Consider the following 20,655-nt stretch of genomic DNA (forward strand, 5'->3'; position numbering starts at 1 on the left):
AAAAGTTTTTAAACAGGGCGACAGAAAAGATTTAACATCTCTGTTTTATTGGAACACCAGAAAGTACAAATTATTCCCAATACTGCTCACATTCTTTTTGAAACCCTGTGGTCAGCTCTGTTTAAGGCAGAAGGCAAACCCACCCCCAGAATATAAAGCTTGTAAGGTTTCAGTGCTTTGTTATCCCACAAATAAAACCTAACATTTCCCATTTCCCAGTAACCTGTTTAGTACCCTTCACCACAAGGTGGATTAGCTATAAATGAAATTAAAAAATAGGTCTATTCAGAATACTTGCTAGCATAACAGATCCCTTCAAAATATGGTACTTCAAACTCAAGAACCTTCTCTGTGTCAGCCAATACAGAAGGATTCCTGTTTTTTGATTAATGTATTGTATTTTCATATTTCTGAATCTTCTCTGTTCAATATAGAACGATGACAAACAATGACAATTCCAAAAATCACAGACTACAGTGAAGTTCAGCTGGAAGGTGAGACAGAACAGGTTTGAGGTGGCGTGGTGGCACTGTGGCTAAGGCTCTTTGCCTGTGGCTGAAAGGTTGTGGGTTCAAATCCTGCAACTAGCAGAGGAATCCTACTCTGTTGGGCCCCTATGCAAGGCCCTTAACCCCAGACACTCTAGGGGTGTTGTATAAATGGCTGACCCCAAGCTTCTCTCCCTGTCTGCCTCTCATGGAGAGCAAGCTGAGGTATGTGAAAAGACAAATTCCTAATGCAAGAAATTGTATATGGCTAACAAAGTGATCTTATCTTATCACCCTCCTTGGGGAAAAAAAGTGTCTTTTAAATAAATGAAGGGCACAGAGTAGCCTGCACAGTAGAGTACAGTACAGCATCCATTTTGATGCATAGAATTGGAATTTTGCACATGAACTAAATGCTTCTGCGTCATTTCGGAAGATTTTCAACCCAATTTCGTCCTGTAAATCTGAACTAGGTTACAATTTTAACCACAGCCGTGTGTTTCAAGCGCCAGCAAACAGCACAGACCTGTTCATGTGAGGGTATTTAGCATCTGATGAAAACTTTGTTTATAACCTTTGCTATTGCAAGTGGACCACCATAATTACAGTGCATGAGCTTTACATTCAGAAGGTAAAAGCACGGAGTACAATCTTCACACACTCATAATCTTTTTTTAAAAGCAAACAATTAAAACAGAAAGAGATTTCACTGGCATTAAGCCTTCTTGCGTTATGTATTTTGTGTATTCAGGAGGGACATTTAGCACACTAAAAACAACATGAGATTGGACTACAGTGTGATTTAATTTAAACTCGGCTCAATTAAACCGCATCCACAATGACACACTTCTCTTCTCACTATTATTTTAAGAATAATAAAGGCGAAAAAGTGATGAAGAAACACAAAACCCCAACTGAAAGCCAGCGTGTTTGTTTTGGAGAATGACATTTTCGCTCGATAAATAAAAGCATCAGGGAAAACAATAAACTAGATTAAAACTTCGAAAGACAGTCAATCCAGGCTCACAGTTGTCCTTTTTTTTTAAAAAAAGTATCTGTACTGTGTAGTCATTTCCCTTTTCTTGGTCAAAAGTACAACCCTTTTTAGCGTGCTTCTCTACTGTAACAAGGAGTTTCAGAAATAAGCGGCCGATTACAGAAAGAAAATAAATCATGACACTGCCTCTGAAGATGTTTTTCTTTCCCATTGGAGTCTGGAATTAGGGACTGAATCCTGGAATTTGCCAAAGTCCCCAGGCCATTTCGCCTTCATTTCCCTGTTTCATCTCATTAAAGGTGGAACATCAAGAAGACATGGACAGGCTGTCTAACCTGCTGTAGCTGTCTAGGGAGCTCTGGGTTCCTAGTTAGAAGGTCGCAGCGCACAAACCCCACCAAAGAGGAAAGACAACAAAAGCAACCAAAAGTAAAGTGCAGGTTCTGCCCACAGCCCTACACGGAGATGGACCCATCCCTGAAGTTGGTTTTCCCGATGAGGACGTTGAGCAGGACTGCGCGGCCCTGGCGGCACTCCTGCTGGGCCTTCCCGATGACCTCATCCAGCCTGCCCTCCTCCTCGCGTCCGATCAGGTACCCCTTCCCTCCGTAACCGTCGGCAACGACGTGGTAATCTGCGCGCAAGAAACGGAAGCCATGTTTTTTTTTTTTTTACAAGCCCACCGCTCAAACAGGGCGGCCTGTCAACAAAACAGTTTGAACACTCTTTCTTGGCTGATGATGGGCACTAACCCAATCATTGGATTAGTGGTACCAACATAAAAAAATAAGGGTTTTTCCTACAGGCTCAGCAGTTGTGTAAAGGAATAATAGTTACATTTGTTTACATGGCACCATAACTCATTGGGCTTTATTTACTATAGTTGTACAGTATATAGCTTTAGCTTTAACCTTATTTTTTAACCTGCTTTATCTGCTTGAAAGCCTTTCAGGACAGCGTCATACAAAAAATGGCTTCCAGAAGTGAACTGTTTGTCATGCTGCTGCAGGACGGAGGGGCTAGGGGCACTGACCTGTGAAGGCCAGTCCGCAGGCCACGTTGCTGCCCAGGATGGGCACCTGCTCCCTGGAGATCTGGCTCCAACAGGCGTCATTCCCCACAAGGGCGATAACGGGCGTCTGCGTGGGGGAAGAGAAGAGAAAGGAGTGCGCTACCTGGAAAACACCTGTCCGTAGGGGGAGGGAACTGAGGCCAATGCGTCGTTCCCCAATTAAGACTTCAAAGGCAGGGACAACGAGACCCACACCTCCCCCCCCCCCCCCATCTGTGTGTCCCGACACCACAGACTGTGTGCTTTAAATTCCCTTCACTCCTGCAGATCCCAAGGGAGGATGCAAGATGGTGAGCAACTGAGATGTCGGGCGAAAGGGTACCTTGTGGCGAGTGAAGGTGTCAAATTCGGCCACGCTGTACCCCAGAGAGCCGTCTCCGTAGACGATCCACACCTGAAAGAGTCACCTTGGTTAAGTAGCCCCTGGGAGACAGCCAGCCCACCCAGGGGTCTCAGCACAGTGCCGAACAGTTGCAGACATGTGAGGAGACAGATGCACCCAGACAGCTTTGCGACATTCCTCAGAACAGATCCTTGTTAATCTCCACTGTCACATCCAAGTCCAGATGGACTTGCCCAGAGCATTGTTTTGGAAGGATGGCCAAGTGCCGCATAATGAAATATAGGTTAAAGGAACAAGTAAAGGTTTATTCCATGCTGAAAAGAGAAGACAAGAGACAACGTTTCGGCTGTGGAGGCAAGACACCTGAACGTAGTGTCTTCTCTTTTCAGAATGGAATAAGCCTTTGCTTGTTCCTTTGCATCCTAAACGTGCCGACGCAGCGCCCTACTTGAACTTCTACAGGTTAAAGTGCTCTAAAGCAAAGAATGAAGAAACAAACTCACCCAAGAATAAAAGATTTGGGGCACGAATGATCAAAATCTAGCTTGCTTTTTTGACAAAAGCAGATCACCCCAGATACGGCTTTTTCTAGACAACTACAGCTTCTTCAATGAACCAATGTTTTCATCATTAATTTCCAAGCGATAGAAGTTCTGTGTTTTTAACAGTCACTGTAGCTTTCAGTAAGCTGCAGCTAACTGCATGATTGCTGTGTGAGTTGCTGTCGAGAAAACAAGAATGACAGGTGTTTGTTTGGCAACATAGAAGCTGTACCGCACCTCTGACTCCGGTCTGCAGAGCTTCGCTCCCAGCGCAAAGCCCCCACCAACACCCAGGGTTCCGAAAGCACCTGTTGAGGAGGACAGAGGAATTCAGACCAAAGAAAAAAGGTTGGATTCTGCTGCTGGGATCATCCAGAAGTGCAAGAGACTTAGGACTGCCTCCCCATCATTTTTAATAGCCACGTTACAAGAATAATTATCCTAGTCACTTGAGGAGGTCCTGGAAAAGTTCTGTAACGGTGTCTGATTTTCCATTTGATGCAAAACTGCTTGCCAGAGTGTAGCTCAATATTTCTTTTTTTTAAATGAAAAAAAAAGGTCCTAGCAGAGCACCTTTCTGGACTCAGGAGAGGAAACGGAACACTTAGGAAACGTTTCATACTTCACACTCTTAGGTTAAAACAAAAAAAAAGAAACTTCTTCACTAAAAGCAAAGCAGAATTCAGTGTTGGCTGACTGAGCACCACTTTTCTTTAAGGGTCAATGCGGCAAGACACAGACAAACGTAACTGTCATGGCCAAATTTCCTCCCCACTGAGAGCTGGTGTGTGGGGAGCGTTCTGGCGCACTATGGCTGCCATCACGTCATCCAGGTGGGGCTGCACACTGGATGCAGGGGAGTATTCATTACCTGTAAGGCACTTTGAGTGGAGTGTCCAGAAAGGGGCTTTATAAAGTAAATGTAAGGGAATATCACTATAAACGCAGTTGTTGATTCAGCATGTGGAGAAGAGGGCAGAGGAATGATGACGCTGTCACAGCCCCTGGTTTGTGGCGGGGGGAGGTGGGTTCAGGGCTCGGGACCGACCTGGGTCGAGCCAGCGCAGAGGTCCCCTGGGTCTCATGATGTAGGCGGCGCTGCCGACGAAGTCGCCCCCGTCGGCCACGATGATGCTGTCCTCCGCCATCAGCTCCTCCGCCTGGTGCAGGACCTGCAGGGGGTTCAAGTGCCGTTCGGTCCTCTCGGCCGCCTTCTCCCTGCGGGGGACAGGACACACAGGGAAGCACTGGGACAGGCAGGAGGGCAGGAGTCCCGGCTCGGAGCACAGGAAGAGGGATATTAACCGGAAAGAACTTCTCTGCCCGTCACCCGCCACAGGTCTGCACAACAGAGGAAACTCTGGCGTTCATGGTAACGTTAACAGTTCTGATCTTAGTTTTATCAAAGTCTTGAGCACAAACGTGGTAACCACAATTGCAAACAAAATATTAGGGACAGGTGGCACTCTCTAGCCCCATTGGCAGTAATAATAATCATCATCATCATCATCATCTGTATTTTATATAGCACCTTCAAAGGTGGTTTCTCAAAGCGCTTTATAGAATGACAACAACAAGATACACAAGAAATCCACAATGAAAATCCACAATGATGGGAGACAGTAGAGGGGGGTACTGAGTACAGTTAACTTTCAAATCTGCTGCGCTTCAGTTCGGGCCAATGAACTGTGAAGAGTAAGCAGAAACGGCTCCAGTATGGTACCGTTTCTGGGACCAAGCGTACCTGTTTGCCTTCTCCTTGGCCAAGTCCCCTTCCTTCAGGCTCTGCGGCCAATCTGGAGGGCATCTGTGACCCTTCAGGCCCTCCGAGAGACGCAGCAGGAAGGAGCCAGCGTCTCCTGGAAGCAAAGAGTTGCATGACAAGGATGCAGGACTCCTAGTCTTACTGATCGTACTGAGGCCACTGGAGACACTGGTTTGGGGAAGACGATCAGAATGGGGGCCCGATTCTTTTCCGTACTGAGCTCAGGTAAGGACAGAACCCTGGAGCCCCTCCGTACCACCTGAAACACTCTGTTCTGCTGTCTAATGTAACTTGGTTATGTTTTAAGAGTTAATGATTTGGTTCTAAAGAACATAAAGGCTCTAAAGACCACGTTTGGGTAAATAAAGTATTTTAGTCGAAGTATTTAATTTCAGTGAAACTAAGACATGTCTGTAAGAAAGGCTGCAAATGAGAGGCCATTTGACCCTTCCAGCTCATTAAGTAGTTAGCAGCCAAACAATTCAAGAATCCAATCCCGCCATTTTGTGAAAAAGGAGCCAGAGTGTCAGTTTTGACAAAACAGCTCGGCAGTGTGGTCCGGACTCCAACAATCCTTTGTGTGAAGATGCGCCTGTTTAAAACGCACCTTACCTTCAACAACAAAAAGGCTTGTGTTCTACTTTTCATTCAGGGGTGCTGATGAAGAGCTGGGGTCCTCTCACTCAATCAAATGACTGCTTAGACCCTCTCGAATCAGTTTATTAAAAATGAAAACATTGCATGTGAAAAGCTCTGTGAACAGTGTGCATTATGTTCACGTCTCAAAAGCTGTGTGTACAGTAGTGTCACCAAAGGCCCCTCATCTCTTCCAGATTCTCTGTCCAATCCCTGCGTAATGCTCGTCGCTGACAGAGTGAGCCGTACCTTGAATGGCGACGGTGGGCTTCCAGAACATATCCGAGTTCTTCAGAAGCTGAGACCTGTCCCGGTTCACCGCGATGATCTTGCTGCGCCGGCTCAGGACGCGGCCGTAACTCAGGCGGAAATCGCACACCGTGCCTGGGGGGACACAACAGCACACTCAGGGAAAAATTCACTGCCGCCCCTTGCCTGACCCCGTGCCCCCATCATTTTCCACCGCTTAACAAAATGATACAAACAACCAGCTGGAACAACGTACAGAGGCCCAGCGTGAAGGCCAGGCTGTATAGGGGGGCGGAGCGGTGGCTCTGCGGCTAAGAATCTGCGCCTGTGGCTGGAAGGTTGTCGGTTCAAATCCTGCAGCCAGCAGAGGAATCCTACTCTGTTGGGCCCCTGAGCAAGGCACTTAACCCCAACTGCTCCAGGAGCGCCGTACAATGGCTGACCCTGCGCTCTGACCCACCCCAAGCTTCTCTCCCTGTCTGTGTGTCTCATGGAGAGCAAGCTGGGGTATGCGAAAAGACGAATTCCTAATGCAAGAAATTGTATAGGGCTAATAAAGTGATGTTAAAAATGTTAAATGTTAAATATCTACTGCAGCTACGCTGGCGAGATGCTATCCAGGCCAGGGAGATTTCTGCCAAAGCTGGTGGAGAACGTGACCCCTCCGGCAAGCGGAGCCCTACCTGCCAAGATCACCAGGTCGGCCTCCTTCAGGGCGTCTCGGCGGTTCTGGCGGATGTGCAGGCTGCTGTCGCGGCCCAGCATGCCCCTGGCCATGCCGCCCAGGAAGCAGGGGATGCCCAGCGATTCCAGCGCTGCCCTGAAAGTGGCAGACGGACACGGCTGACTGAACCTTTGCTTTAGGTTTTACTGCACATGGGCGTCCACAGGCCCACTGTCTGCGGGCGCCCCTTCGCACCCCTAAAAGCCCCCCCCGTCCCGTTGCACGACTCCTGACCAGGCTGACTAGACTTGCCGCTAGACTCCTGGAATGCTTCTCACTCGAAAACGGCAAAACAACAAACGACTGCCAAAATCAAAGGCGGCCGTTCAGAGTATTTATAACTTGTTTGTCCCCCTACCATCTGGCAGAAGGTTCCGGACACTCCAGTCGCACACAACTAGACTCCAAAATAGCTTCTTCCCCAGAGCCGTCAAGCTGGTGACGCCCCCACTCCCTCCCTTCATACTCTGATCTCTCCTAACTTCTTCCTGTACCCACAAGGACTGTACTCCAACACCACTACACACACGACAACCGAATGGAAGCCGAAATTGTACTTAAAACTGTATTAGTTGCAATATTTATTAATCACCGTACTATTTTTGCACTGTTCCCCGAATTACTCTTGCACTGTTTTTGTCCTGTTGTATTCTTTCTCTGTTTGCGTATTTGCACAGTTTTGATTATACTGTTATGTTATTGTGTTACTGTCTATTGTCTTATCTTCTGTTCTGTTTATATACTGCACCTGAGTGACTAATGAGAAACACTTTTCACTAGACTATGCACCTGTGTAAGTATAATGACAAATAAAGTTGAATTGAGTTGAAGAGGAAAAGGGGACATTTCAACAGGAAAGCCTGTTACACATAAAGCCAAGCCAACCCACCTGATTTTCTCTGCCGGCGTCGGGGGCAGAGTGGCCTGGCTGCCCAGCAGAATGACCGGCTTCTTGGCCCGGCTCACCAGCTCCACACACTGCTGGATCTGAGTGCGCAGGGGAGCTTGGCGTCATTATTGTACACGAGCACATCATGGGCGTCTCCTTTCCCTGCCCTTTCAGCTCTCCAAGGTGAACAAGTCATTACTCATGCATTCAGTGTGCTATTTTTTTTAATTTTCCTGAACTGACGTTTTTCCAGTCACACATAAACCCATAGGAACAACATGTGATCTTAAGAGAAGCCTAAGGCAACAATGAAGAATTATCACACTTGAAGGGCCTAGTGTTATGACTTTGTCCTGCATAAAGACTAGTACGCACATGACGCTGCCAAAGTGCTTTTCATACCACCTATAAATGATCAAAGAAAAAGACTGAATAAATTCACAGAGAGATATCCCACACTCCCTTACTAACACAGACAAGACAGCCAAGACACCGAAGTGTGATAAGTCTTTCTTTGGTGCCTATGGCTTTTCCTGTACTTCTGCTTTGTGACCCTATTCTTTAAAAAGACTTAAATATGCAAATCTTTAGCAACTCCCACCTCTTGGGAGTAGGGATTTAAATATTACCGAAGACATTTCCTGGGACAATATAAAACTGGATTTTTAAATTGAGCACCTGTACAGGTACTAAACCTCGATGAGCTGTCTGAGGGTGAGCTCGACTGTACCTGTTGGTCGGTTGCCGTGGGAATCTGTACAGGGAGGGGGGAGGTGTCCTGAGGCTCCCAGGCTCCGGCAAAAAGGTTATTTAAATGATTCTGCAGATACCTGAGTGGAGACAGGAAAGGCCAGCTTTTCACATGATCTGAAATCCAGATTTACAAATCCCACAGACCAGATGATGTTGGCCGCCCGGGCTGAGGAAGACCTTCTTTAGCTCAGCCGGCAATATCCCTGCTGAGCGACGCCGGAGACCCGGGTCCGATCCCGAGGCGGGGGACGAACTGGGATGAGCAGAGACCCCCGAGAACCCGAGTTCGCTACAGTAACTTCTTGTGAGGGGGCGAAGAGCAGAGGAGGAGAGCAGCAGCAATCGTTTGATTGCGACACAGAAAAGCGGTCACTAATAACGGCTCCTGAAAACATTCTTTACCAGGCGATAGCTTTGTCCACCAATCCCTTAGGGGCGTTTTTGACAGCAAACTCCTTCTCCACCAGATGGTAGGGGTACAGAGTATCGATGGGAAACTCCACAAACACGGGGCCTACAAAGACACAGAGAGAGCCAACAGTCAGCCCTTACAAAACCGTCAATTATTCATTTACTTGGATGATGCCTTTCGAAGCAGCAGACTCCTACTGTATATAGCCAGATATTTGACTAAAGCAATCTGAATGAAGAACTTGGCTCCAGTGCCTAAACCTATAACCTCCCAGTAACCAGTCAGAGGCATAACCACTCCTCCACTCTAAAGACAATCGACTCTTTTGACACAGCAACAAGGTCAGATTAACACACACTGGCACCGTCCTGGTACATCAGCCTTAATAGGCATCGCGTCCTGCAAGCCTGCTACGCTCAAGCAGAGAAAACTGCGACCTACCGCTGTAACAGTTCATGAAAATATACGATAGATGTATATCTGAAAAACAAAGACATTGAGCCACCATCCTTAAGTGTGCACCAGCTGAGTATTCCCTGTCTAAGGAAACCACAATAATAGTAAGGTTGTACACCAACACGTACGTCTTCCGTGCTGCTAATGTAACAGCCTACTGGGTGTTTCTTTCATTTCCAGGGGTGCAGCAGTTGGATTCTGGGCCTGCTGGTCCCGAAGAAGTGGCTCTTGAAATGGGGGGCACTCACCTGGCGTTCCAGACTGGGCGACAGCGATGGCCTTCCTCAGCACGGGCACGATTTCCCGGACGGTGCGCACCGAGGCGCAGAACTTGCACAGCGGGCGGAAGAGCGACAGTTGGTTGATGTCCTGCAGAGCCCCCCGACCCTGCGAACACAGGAAACGGGAGGGTTACCCAGCCATGCCTCTCAGAGAGGCACAGCGTCAGAGAGGAGGTACCCCACACCCGCAGCACCCACTGGGGAAATCCACAGACTGCCATTAGCAACGCACGCCACTCTGACGAGCTCTCACCTCAAAAAAAACACACGATCATGTGACTTTTTCCTGGGCTCTCCAGCAAAATATCTACCCCCGCGAACAGCCGGCTTTGCAATGCAAATTTCTGCTCATTCCGTACAGAGTTATGATTTTACAATGCTGAAATGAAATCTGAAAGTAATTTTATAGTAATCGGAACAATGTACATGCATTTGAAGCTGTAAGGTGCAGAAAAAGACATGTTTAAAAAGTGTCTGAATTTCTGTTTTCTGTAATCACAACTTCAGAACGTGCTGACTACAGGGATTCGTTTCCCAGGCTTCAGGGACAGAATGTTTTACAGTATACGTTTCAGACAAGGTTCACGGTGGGGGCAAAGTGTAAAATCATTGGCCAAAGAAATAACTACCCCTTACAACCCCCCTCCACCCCCCCAGAAAAAAAAGGTGACCGATGGGTATAGACTTAGAAAGGCTGGTTAAAACCTTCAATTTTTATTTTGACAGACAAATACAGGACCGTATGCTTGAGTCCCGGCTCTTGAAATAGTTTCTGCACTGGTACAGGAAAGGTCAACAGCTAACCTGCAGCAAAGTAGCCGCCGCCCCCCCTATCAGAAGCAGGGGAGACTCGGCCATCTGTGCATTCTTCACTGCCGTCACGGTATTGGTCAGGCCAGGTCCTGCAGTCACCGCGGCGACGCCAATGATACCTGGCCAAGAGAGAGATACAGAGACAATGGAATTAGCCCTTCGTTATACACACAGTCCTCCCGCATTCCAGTGATACAGTATAGCCTCCTGTTACTGCAGGATCTAGGGCGGGATGGGCCTCCTGACTCTCTAAAAGCAGCTGAATTAAAGCTTGAAGTGGAAAAGAAACGTACAAGAACAACCTGACATTTGGTCTGTCTGTCTCGCTATCTGCCTGTCTGCAGTCTGACACAGTGCAGGAAAGCTTGAAATCCAACAGAAACAACGGATGAGGTGGGAGTTTTGGGCTTTCCTGCAAAATCTACCAAACCAAGCACAGCAGGATCTCTGCAGTGGGTTGCTGAAAAGCAGACGCTGGGTGGGACAATTCCAAGAAAAGGGAAACCTGCGCAGATACAGGTCTGGGTCAAAGGTCGGGGGTCGGGGGGTGGGGTTACCAAGCAACCAGTGCGGATCTCACCGGACATCCTGGCGACGGCGTCTGCGGCGAACACGGCGGTGGCTTCGTGCCGGGTGTCCACGATGCGGATGCCCAGCTTCTCGCAGGCCACCAGGATGGGCGAGATGTGGCCGCCCACCAGGGTGAACACGAACTTCACGCCGTGGGAGCGCAGGACTTCCGCCACACTCTCGCCTCCATGGCGCGGGCTCTTCGACTCCGCCTACGAGACCGCAGGGACACGCAGACTGTTTTTTTTTAGGCCTGTCTTGAGCAGCCAGCCCAGGTCCTAGAAAGTCTTAGTTCTGGAAAGACTATAGCGCCGGGCCATGGAAACTCACCTGGCCCTTTGCACTGCTTTGCAGAACTAAGCCCAAACCTTTCTTCAGGTAGTTTACTGAGGAACGCCAATGAAACAGGATGCAGATTGCCCAGAGGGCATTGCCCTTTGACCTTCTGGAAAATTACTTCCAGTTGTTGACCCTTTGATTCTGAGACTCGATCAGGTTTTCGTGAAAGGTGAGGCTAGGAGTAGGAGGCTCCTACTCCAATTACTTGAATAATTAATGGTAATTTAAGTAAATCTAAAGGAAGCCAGGGTATCGGCTTCAACAACACAGCTGGGCAGCTTGTTCCAGACACCCTTTGACTGCTCCTGAATTAGGAGCCCGGGTCGGACTGTCCTAAACGAAACCGGTAGAACAGGTATTTACCTTGTGGAAGAACTGGTAGATGACTCCAAGCTTGTATACTGCAAACGCCAAAATCGCACAACCGCAACCGCAAAGGCACCCCAGCGCTGTGATAATACTACACCAGTAATCCATTGCAACTGCTCGGAGAAATCGAATGTATAGGAACAGCGAAAAAGCAACGTGTAGCCGATCCAAAGTCAAATACTGCAATCCATGTGACACTCTGTATAATAATACATCGAAACAACCCAAGATAGACACAAACTGCAAAAACGTAGTTTAAGTCAAGTGAAAAAAATATCATTTAAAAGTTAACTTAATCAAAAGCAACCTAATGGTACTTTCATGATTATTTCCTCAGCTCCTTCAGAAGTTAAAGCAACACCATGCTTTTCCTAGAGTTAGATCATCCCGACGCGCCCGATTACATGAGCGAAAGGAGAAGATTTTTAAATACAATTCTGAATGAAAGCTTCAGAACTTCTTGAAAGTGTCACAACAGCACACTGTTCCTGATTCCATTTGGAAAGACCGAAGTCCTTCAGCTGTCACAGGGGGTTCCGCAATTTCCGTAAAGGTCTTGGCAGAAAAAGCACTTATGGGACTTGTGATCACTAAAGTGTTTTGTGAATTCAAGCCGTAGCGCCGTGTGCGGTGATAGATGGGACCTGTGGCCAATAGGAAGAAAGAGACTGGTTTTAGTGTCGTTGGAGGGGCGGGCTCTACTGGGATGTATTTCCTGGTTCCGAGTAAAACCGAGGCAAAGGTCACAAGCTTTGAAGGTAGTTCGTGAGTCTCTCTTTTTGTTGTCAAAGTTACGATGAAAACATAAACGTCGCCGACGGTTTTCATGAAAAGTATGGTGCCTTTAATACACACCCCTTGCTAAAACGTTACATTTAGAAAACAAAATAGCTACAGTTGAGTGCGTAGTCGTTCACCCACAAAACGGCAACCTAAAAGTGGATACAAATACACCCATAAGACGAGAAGCTAAAACTAATTTTCCCGATTCAAAAATAAAAGAATAACAGTATTTTAACACATTCATCTAGCTCCGTGACGTTGCCCCCCCCCTCCCCAGACAGCACAAACGATGAAGCCCACCTCATTCATTAATGCTATGTTTGTGCCGTTGAAAGTAGCGTTTGACCTGCTTTCGTTCCTGAGATATACTAGATTATATAGCGCCTTGTTTTTCGGGTGATCACGTGACCTTTGAGCTCCAGTGACCCCGTCTGCCGAGTTCAAGTGCGCTGTTACTGGTGCGAGAGTAACAAGTCTGCAATTGTGTTTCTCTGTTTGGCCGGTGGGGGGCGATTTTGCATTTAATACCAGTATCTTCTGTGCGTTTGTGTGAACAGGAAAATTAAAATTGTCACCAATGCCATACCCTAATCAGAAGTGTTGTGGATGTAGCCGTAAAAGGCGAACATCAGCAAGCAACTGCTTGTTCTTTCAAAGAGGCTTTTAACGAGCACTCTCGTAGCCGTGTCCTTTTTAAAAACTCCCTTGCACCCCAATGGGAATTGGAGTAGAAATTCTGCTTAAGAGAGAAGAGCGCTCTCTAGTGGTCGACTCAGACCATGACCAGGCGCAACCCGGTTTCCTGTCCCAGTATGGGTTAAGCCCGGTTTCGCCCTGTTTCTGACCACCGGCAACATCAGAAGGTTGACGCCGTGCTTTGTGTCACTGGGCTGTTTAGCAATCTGATGTTCCCCTTGTGTTTGATTTAATGCAAAGAAGCAGAGCTGCCGTATACTGCAGTTGACGGAGATCAGACTGCCTTTTTTTTTTACGGAGATCTGGGCTCGCTGGCAGTGCACCGAGCAGCCCGTCAGGGGGCGGCGATGAAAGGAAATTTGCGTTTCACCTTTTATTTCGCTCTCACTGCCAATACTTATCGGGTGTGGAGTGAGTGGGTTTGCGTCGAGTGGAGATTCCAGTCGAGCCTTGAAACGTTTAACTTCTCTTAGGGGGAACACGAAGATATCTTAATACCGTTTATTCTGTCCTATACTATACTTTTTCCTATATTCAATACTGAAGATGGTAAAATCTGTTTCGATGGACAGTATACTACGACGGACTATGTCAGTTGCTAATAGATTTGGATATTTAGTGTGGTGGCAAATGACATCAGTGCGCCAAAGGTTAAGACGCTATACACATTTGCACCAATCTTCCTTCAGGCTACAGTGGCTATGGTTTAGCGTTGGTAAGTATTGAAATCTAAGGCACAGAAGCTGTGTGGGTAACAGGCGAAAAATTGTGCAACTGGATTGCAGTCGTGTTTTGCAATCTCTTTGCGTGAGGTGAGCTGCACCATTACCTTCTAGTCTCGAAACTATCTGAAAAACAGCCTCGCCCTGCTCTGACCCTCACTGCCTGGGGGTGGGGGTACAGTCGAAGCCCAGCTTTTTTAAATGCCCTCTCAAAACATTTTTTTTTTTTACCGCAGAATGAATACATGCAGAACGAATTTCAGAGACGGTCTCCTGCGAGAGTTACAGGGGGTGAGCTCAGATATACTGTATTATGTGCAAATCCAATGGCGAAAATCACCTCAAATAAAGCTTCCTGCGCACCGACGTCAGACATAAAAACACATCTCCCGTCACACATCTGAGACCACTATCAAGTCTCCCCGCCGGCTCAGTTACCCCTGACGCCCCTGCATTTTCTGGGCGGTACGTAAGTAGCTTGCTAACACCTCCCAGCCATACGGAACTGACATTTTCCTGTGGAAAGAGCGAGCATAGTGCGCCTTACACTACTCGAAAGTTGCACTTGTCTGTTGTTTAATGTATCGCAGTTTTGCAAAACATCCTCTCCTGTTAGATCTGTGGCTGTGTAAATGAAACATACGTTTCCTGGAGAGACTCCGCAGAGAAAGTGACACACCGATGATCATTCTAAGCATAAGAAATGCCCAGCGAAGGAGAATTGCCGCTATCGGTCTTATTCTTGTAGGGGCTATTACGTACTACTACATCAGGTAAGCCCGTGACTCGTGATAAACATGCAACGCACAGTAGAAATAACCCGATGTCTACGTTTGCTGGCTTGTAAACTGCATTAAAACACACCTCACGACGTCTTAGTAATAGTCCTGACCGCGCTGGAACGAAGTGGGTTATGCAGAAGGCATTTCATGTGCTTTCGCGTTTTGTTTTGAGCGGCCACGATAGTGGCTTTTAGAGAAGGCGAATAGGTTTTTACAGTTTATTGTGAGAACACGAGAGGCGTTTATCATTTATGAAACACATCACCCCCCGTTTAAAGTCCAACCAATCGCAAGACACATGTACGAAGAAAACGCCTAATTATGACCATCACGTTAAAAGTGAACTTCGTGGGTAATGAAAATGGGCTTTAAACACCGTATGAATGAAAGTACCATGCCAGCTGCTTAAATTGGTATTAAGATAGAAAGCGCAGGAATACGTCTGCAGAAGCAGCTGCTAACAATAATGGAATAATTATTATGTAAAAAGTTACAGCAGGTAGTCCTTAACTGGTCAGTAATGATGTGATCCCCTTACCATTTACAAATTCGTTGTGAGGGAGATCCTTATTTTTGCCTTTCTTTTAACTACTATTCTTGCAAAAAGGTTTTTAAATCGTTTTTTAACAGATAATTTCAGAGCCATGCACTTCAAAGCGGAATCAGAAGGGAAATGCTGGTTGATTTCTAGAAACGTTACACAACTCGCTGGTAATCAGTGGCGTGTTGCGAGTGTGGTGGAGTCCTTCATGTTTTGGGACCGATTATGATTTTTAATCCGCTTTCAATGGGACACGAATATCGTCAGCATCACAAAGAAAGCACAGCAGAGAACGTACTGTTTTTTTTTTTCGCGCCAACTGGAAAATCTTGGTGTCTCTCTCAACCAATTTTGACAGTTTTACAGAGCCTTTATCGAGAGTATTCTGACGGCCGCTGTAGTTGTTTGGCTCGGCAACACGTCTACTCGGTTCCAAAAGTGTAGTGTGTTGTTCGCTCTGTGGAGAAGGTCATTGACTGTTCTCTGGCCTCCATGGATAATTAATTCAATTCCAGAGCAAAGAAACGGGCAGGAAAGATCACGGAAGACAACTCCCACCTAGGTTCCATAAACGTCCTTCAGAAAGACACTAGTGGTCTATTAAAACCAGAATCGCCTGGGACTTGAACAACTTCTTTACTATAGCTGCTATTTTGCTTATCCAGAATTTCTAGTTATGAGCGCACTGCCTTAATGACGTCTGTCGTCTTGTTTGCGTGCGGTATGTGCAGAAAGCTTTTGCAGCACCAAGTGTACCAGATTAATGTCCTTCTTCGTGAAACAGACTGGGCGGCTAAAGGAGAATCTGATTCCGAATTCGGAAGCTGGCACGTGGTTTCATTGCTCCTGACCTTCAAAACTGGTTTATTTTTATAAACGTTTTAGAGATGCCGAGGTGGGGTTTGTTTCTGAGGCGGTAGCTATGGGGTCTCAAGGAACCCTCTGGTTTGAGGTACTGTACAGTACTAAGTACCAGGCTGAGACTGAGGCAACATGTATTGACAAATCTGCAACAGACGCATGGCTCTCAGATATAACAAGAACGCCGGGTGCATAGTTCACTTTTGTGACTTGAAGCAGACCACTGCAGTGTAAGTAGTAAGTAATAGTCATTTGCCTTGGCTACCTACAGTAGCTTAAAGCTGGGAAAATCACTAGCAGAGATGTGCAAATTATTTTAACTTGTTGATTCATTTTTTATATTGACTTTTGGTCAGCTTCTTGCTTTCCAACCCCGCATCCTTGAGTGGGATGAATCAGTTCTTACATAGGATCTCTGGTACAGTATAGTAACTTCAGTGTGTCCCCAGTTTTTTTACGTTACTGTCAATTTCCATCCGTTCTGGAAAATGAACATATTGGTTGAAGACTCTCTGCAGGAGGCAATATGTCTAGCGTGTAAATATATATGTTTGTATAAACGTGTATAGTTTTCAGGGGTCTTGGTATTGATTGTGAGGCACATCGCAGACTTGCTTCAGTGAGCTTTTTTCCCCCAAAATGTTTCGATTTACACTTCTCTTCCAAATTTACTAGCATGCTCACTGAGTGTATTTTGTCTGGCTTAATATCTCACTTTTATAGACTTAATTTGTTCGCCTGAGGTTTCAGATAGTACACGAATGGGCAATTCTGATGTTAACTGGACAGAAATGAGGAAAATTGCTCACAAAAATATATGAAATATGACAAATGAGAGAAGACCGGTCGGCCCAGCTGGCTCATTTGATTGCTAGTAGTTACGTGATCTGGTGATCTCATCCTGCTGTTTCTTAAACAAAGCCCAGGTGTCGGCTTCAGCAACACAGCAGGAGTGCTTGTTCCAGTCACCTGCAGTTTTTAGATCCCTCTGCACAGCACATTTTCAGGACTCTAGGTTGTAGGTTCAGGACATAGTTTAAAAGGTTTTCAGGTGCACGTGCAAAAGTTTAAATACAGGTGAAAGTTTTGCACTTTAATGGAAAACACTGCATGTAATGCAGCTTTTATAATATTTATAAAAATATATTTTAAATATATTTATTTTTTTAAATGGCTTTCCATATATAATTTCCATATATATTCTACCCCAACTCACTTTTGTACGGCACTTTATATGAACCGAGTTTATCCAGCTCTCTTCATCTCCCCCCAAAACTGACCTACTGTAGATTCCCTTCTTGGACTCTCACCTGTTGGCAAAGGTTTCATATCTAAGATTTATTCCTTGTTTTTTTCATGATGTTTTCCATACTTGTCCGTAGTTAAAATTTTTGCGAGAACAAGTCCTGGACACGGTTGTTATATTATTCAAACGAGCCAGTGGCAGTCGTGTTCAGACACGGCCTCATGTCTGAGTCTGAGCTCGCTCAAAGTTTTCTCAGTTCGGATGGGTAACAGATGTGGATGGGCTCCTGCCCCTCTCATGCATCCCTTTTGGTCTTGTCCCAAACTGTGTTAATTTCTGATCCTCCATCTTTGACACTTTGTCTAATATTGCTTATCTTGAAATCAAACCCTCTCCTTCTTGTGGTGTTTTCGGTGTGCCATCTCATTACCTCACCCTATCAAAAATACAGTCTGTCTTGCAAGGCGCTTTATCCCCTTTAAGTGGAAGCAAGCTGCCCCACCCTCATTTGTCCAATGAATCACAGATATGAACCAGTTTCTTCAGCTGGACAAAATTAGAGACTAATTGGGTCCACCAATATGTTTTTTTTTAAAGCTTGACAATCATTTCTGAACTATTTAGAGACTTTTAGAACCTCCTTCTACACCCTAGACCTTCTGTCACTAATTGGCTGCTCAGATGATCCCTGATAGGACTGGCCTTACATTTATTTTGCTTCCTAGAGACTTTAGGGCAGAGTAATTGGTATTTTGCTGTGCTCCGTTTTGTGTATCTTGCTCCCGTTGAGTTTTACTCCTGTTTTTGTGTGAGAAGATTTGGGAGGTATGTGGGAAGGGGGCTGGAAATTCCGTATTTTTCCTGTTTCCATGAGTTATACGTCTCCGGTTCTGTTACTTGAATATGCAGCTTATGCGTCGTGTATTTATGTTGGTTTATAACCGGTAAAAAAAATCCTTGTGGGGGGGATTAAAAACCCGGTTTCCCACCAGCTCGCGGACGGTGATGATGAAGATAAGCCGGAAGGTGGGACTGGAGGCGGAGTCTTCGGAGTTCACGCTCGGGGGAGAGAAGTTCCGGATCCTGGGGGGATCCGTCCACTACTTCCGCGTGCCGAGAGCGTATTGGAGGGATCGCATGAAGAAGATGAAGGCCTGTGGCCTGAACACTCTCACCACGTGAGTGTGGCCGTTGGGCCATTTCTTCCTCTGCCTTTGTATGACTTTGGGTCAGATTCGGTTTTGCTTTTTGTTTAAAATTTCGAAACGCCCCTTATTTTGACTTCAAAGAGCCAGTTGGGGGTTTTTTCCACATCCCGGCTTGCAGCTCCAAACAACCACAGTCCCCAACATCATGCAAAATGAGCCTTTGCACACATCACAGGGAGCACAGCCCCCTACTGGAGGATGAGCACTGATCACAGCAGAGGTGCGACCTCACCTACAGCGCCGTGTGCCTGCAAGCACCAGGAGGCCAGAGGTGGCGCTGTGTCACTGACAGCCCATTGTGTGCCACTGTTTGGAGAAACCCAATGACTGTTGGCTTGTGTCATGACAGGCTCAAACCTGCAGCCAGAGAGCTCAGCCTGTGCTCGAGTGAGCTCCTGTATGAGCTGAGCCGTTCAGGAGACCCTATTTGTTCTAGTTCATTTTCATCTTGAGAATGTATGAATATATGGGGTGGAGCGGTGGCACTGTGGCTAAGGATCTGCACCTGTGGCTGGAAGGTTGCCGGTTCAAATCCCGCGGCCAGCAGAGGAATCCTACTCTGTTGGGCCCCTGAGCAAGGCCCTTAACCCCAGCTGCTCCAGGGGTGCAGTATGACCCTGCGCTCTGACCCCAAGCTTCTCTCTCCCTGTCTGTGTGTCTCATGGAGAGCAAGCTGGGGTATGTGAAAATACAAATTCCTAACTCAAGAAATTGTATATGGCAAATAAAGTGATCTTATATGGATAACATCCTACAAAGTCTTTAGCTTTGTGCAATAAATTGCTACTGAATTTTTTTTAAAGAAGAACTGAAATGGGAGCATGCATTTTTCCTTTTGTTGTTACTCTGAGCCTTGCAAACAAGTTGCAAAACGCTAAATGGCTTCAGTCTGATTCTGATGTTTTGCAGGTATGTGCCTTGGAATCTACATGAACCAGAGAGAGGGCGCTTTGATTTCAAAGACCAGCTGGATTTAGAGTAAGCCTTCTCCTCTTCGTTTGGAATATCAAAGGAGGTCAAAGCAACTGATGAATTTTGTGCCTCCACTCTTTCATCCTGTCTTTCTAATCTTGCAAAATGATCTCTAGTTTAATTATGAATCCAGTGTTGTGTCCGCCACTCAAATAATTAGGAAAGTATATTCCTGTAATTTACAAGATTTATAATCTAAAAATAACTAAAAAATCAGATGTAAAATATCTCAGGAATGCAATCTGGATTCAGCATTTGTTTGAGACCTTTCTGTTGAAACACACCTACTGTACAGTTATGTGACTCATGAATGTTTTCATCTTCTCCCAGATTTCTTGTAGATTATGAAAATTATGTAGATTATGTAGAGAAAACCCAAATGGTGGTATGTTTTTAGTGCAAAATATTTTTAAAGGAAAGTGATGACACGGATTGTTTTATGAAGTAGCATACAGTGGGCTCAAGAATTATTTGCAACCTTGATAAAGATGAACAAAAAAACCCATACAAAATCAACATCACAGATAATGAGCTATATTTTATGTCCCCCAAAATGGAAAAACTACAGGCTTTTATTCTAATGCAATTATTTCTAAACAAATGTTTTTAAATGTGTAATACAATTTTTCTCCGATGTTTTTTTTTCATTCCAAAATGAAATCTGCAATGAAATTCTGCTCACTTGAACACAATTCAGTCCAAAGGAATTATTTTTCGAACTTGTCGGAGCTGTTTCTGTAGCTTATAAAAATTAGGTAACACACATGAGCACACGTGCAAGGTAATGCACATGTTATCTTTTGGCTGCTGATCTTCACAAATAAGGTAATGGATACAAAAAAAATGAGAAGTTAAATAAACCACTATGCACGACTAAGGCAATGATCAAGAAGTTCCAAACCACTAAAACTGTGGTTAACGTACCAGGAAGAGGACACAAGTACATCTTGGCCACTGTTGAAGAACTGTGATACCTGGTTGCATCTTGGGGTCAAGTCTCCAAATCAACAATTTGATGGTACATCCATGCCAACAGGCTATTTGGAAGGGTTGCCAGAAGAAAGCCCTGACCAACAACCAGAAAAATTGAAACGGCTGGACTTTGCCAGACACCACTGGGACTGTGATTGGAACCAGGTGCTGTGG

The 20,655-nt window shown here is 45.8% G+C and overlaps 2 protein-coding genes across 6 annotated transcripts in view; one reads left to right on the plus strand and one right to left on the minus strand.

Annotated features, from left to right (window-relative positions):
- Positions 1–26: 26 nt before the first annotated feature.
- hacl2 (2-hydroxyacyl-CoA lyase 2) lies at positions 27–12,325 on the minus strand. The gene is made up of 15 exons (XM_088939985.1): positions 11,693–12,325; positions 11,001–11,202; positions 10,412–10,539; positions 9,575–9,713; positions 8,861–8,972; positions 8,436–8,535; positions 7,706–7,803; positions 6,776–6,912; positions 6,093–6,227; positions 5,187–5,301; positions 4,491–4,660; positions 3,680–3,750; positions 2,880–2,951; positions 2,519–2,624; positions 27–2,119 (listed from the first exon to the last, which is right to left on the minus strand). Exons 1-15 carry the CDS (start codon positions 11,804–11,806, stop codon positions 1,941–1,943), a joined length of 1,878 nt encoding a protein of 625 aa, XP_088796111.1. The 5' UTR covers positions 11,807–12,325; the 3' UTR covers positions 27–1,940.
- A 1,446-nt stretch (positions 12,326–13,771) lies between these two features.
- LOC148816758 (beta-galactosidase-1-like protein 2) overlaps positions 13,772–20,655 on the plus strand; it is a 31,165-nt gene continuing 24,281 nt past the window's right edge. For 3 of the 5 annotated variants that reach the window (XM_088939468.1, XM_088939469.1, XM_088939470.1), the window contains exons 1-3: positions 14,435–14,672; positions 18,322–18,507; positions 19,447–19,515. In XM_088939468.1, coding sequence (XP_088795594.1) covers positions 14,581–14,672; positions 18,322–18,507; positions 19,447–19,515 — 347 coding nt within the window. In that variant the 5' untranslated portion in view covers positions 14,435–14,580. Of the gene's footprint in view, positions 13,893–14,434; positions 14,673–16,254; positions 16,314–18,321; positions 18,508–19,446; positions 19,516–20,655 lie in introns of those variants that run through there. The other 2 variants (XM_088939473.1, XM_088939472.1) reach the window with 2 other exon arrangements.

The sequence above is a fragment of the Atractosteus spatula genome, chromosome 22, assembly GCF_055471065.1.
Source record: "Atractosteus spatula isolate fAtrSpa1 chromosome 22, fAtrSpa1.hap1, whole genome shotgun sequence".
Taxonomy (NCBI): domain Eukaryota; kingdom Metazoa; phylum Chordata; class Actinopteri; order Semionotiformes; family Lepisosteidae; genus Atractosteus; species Atractosteus spatula.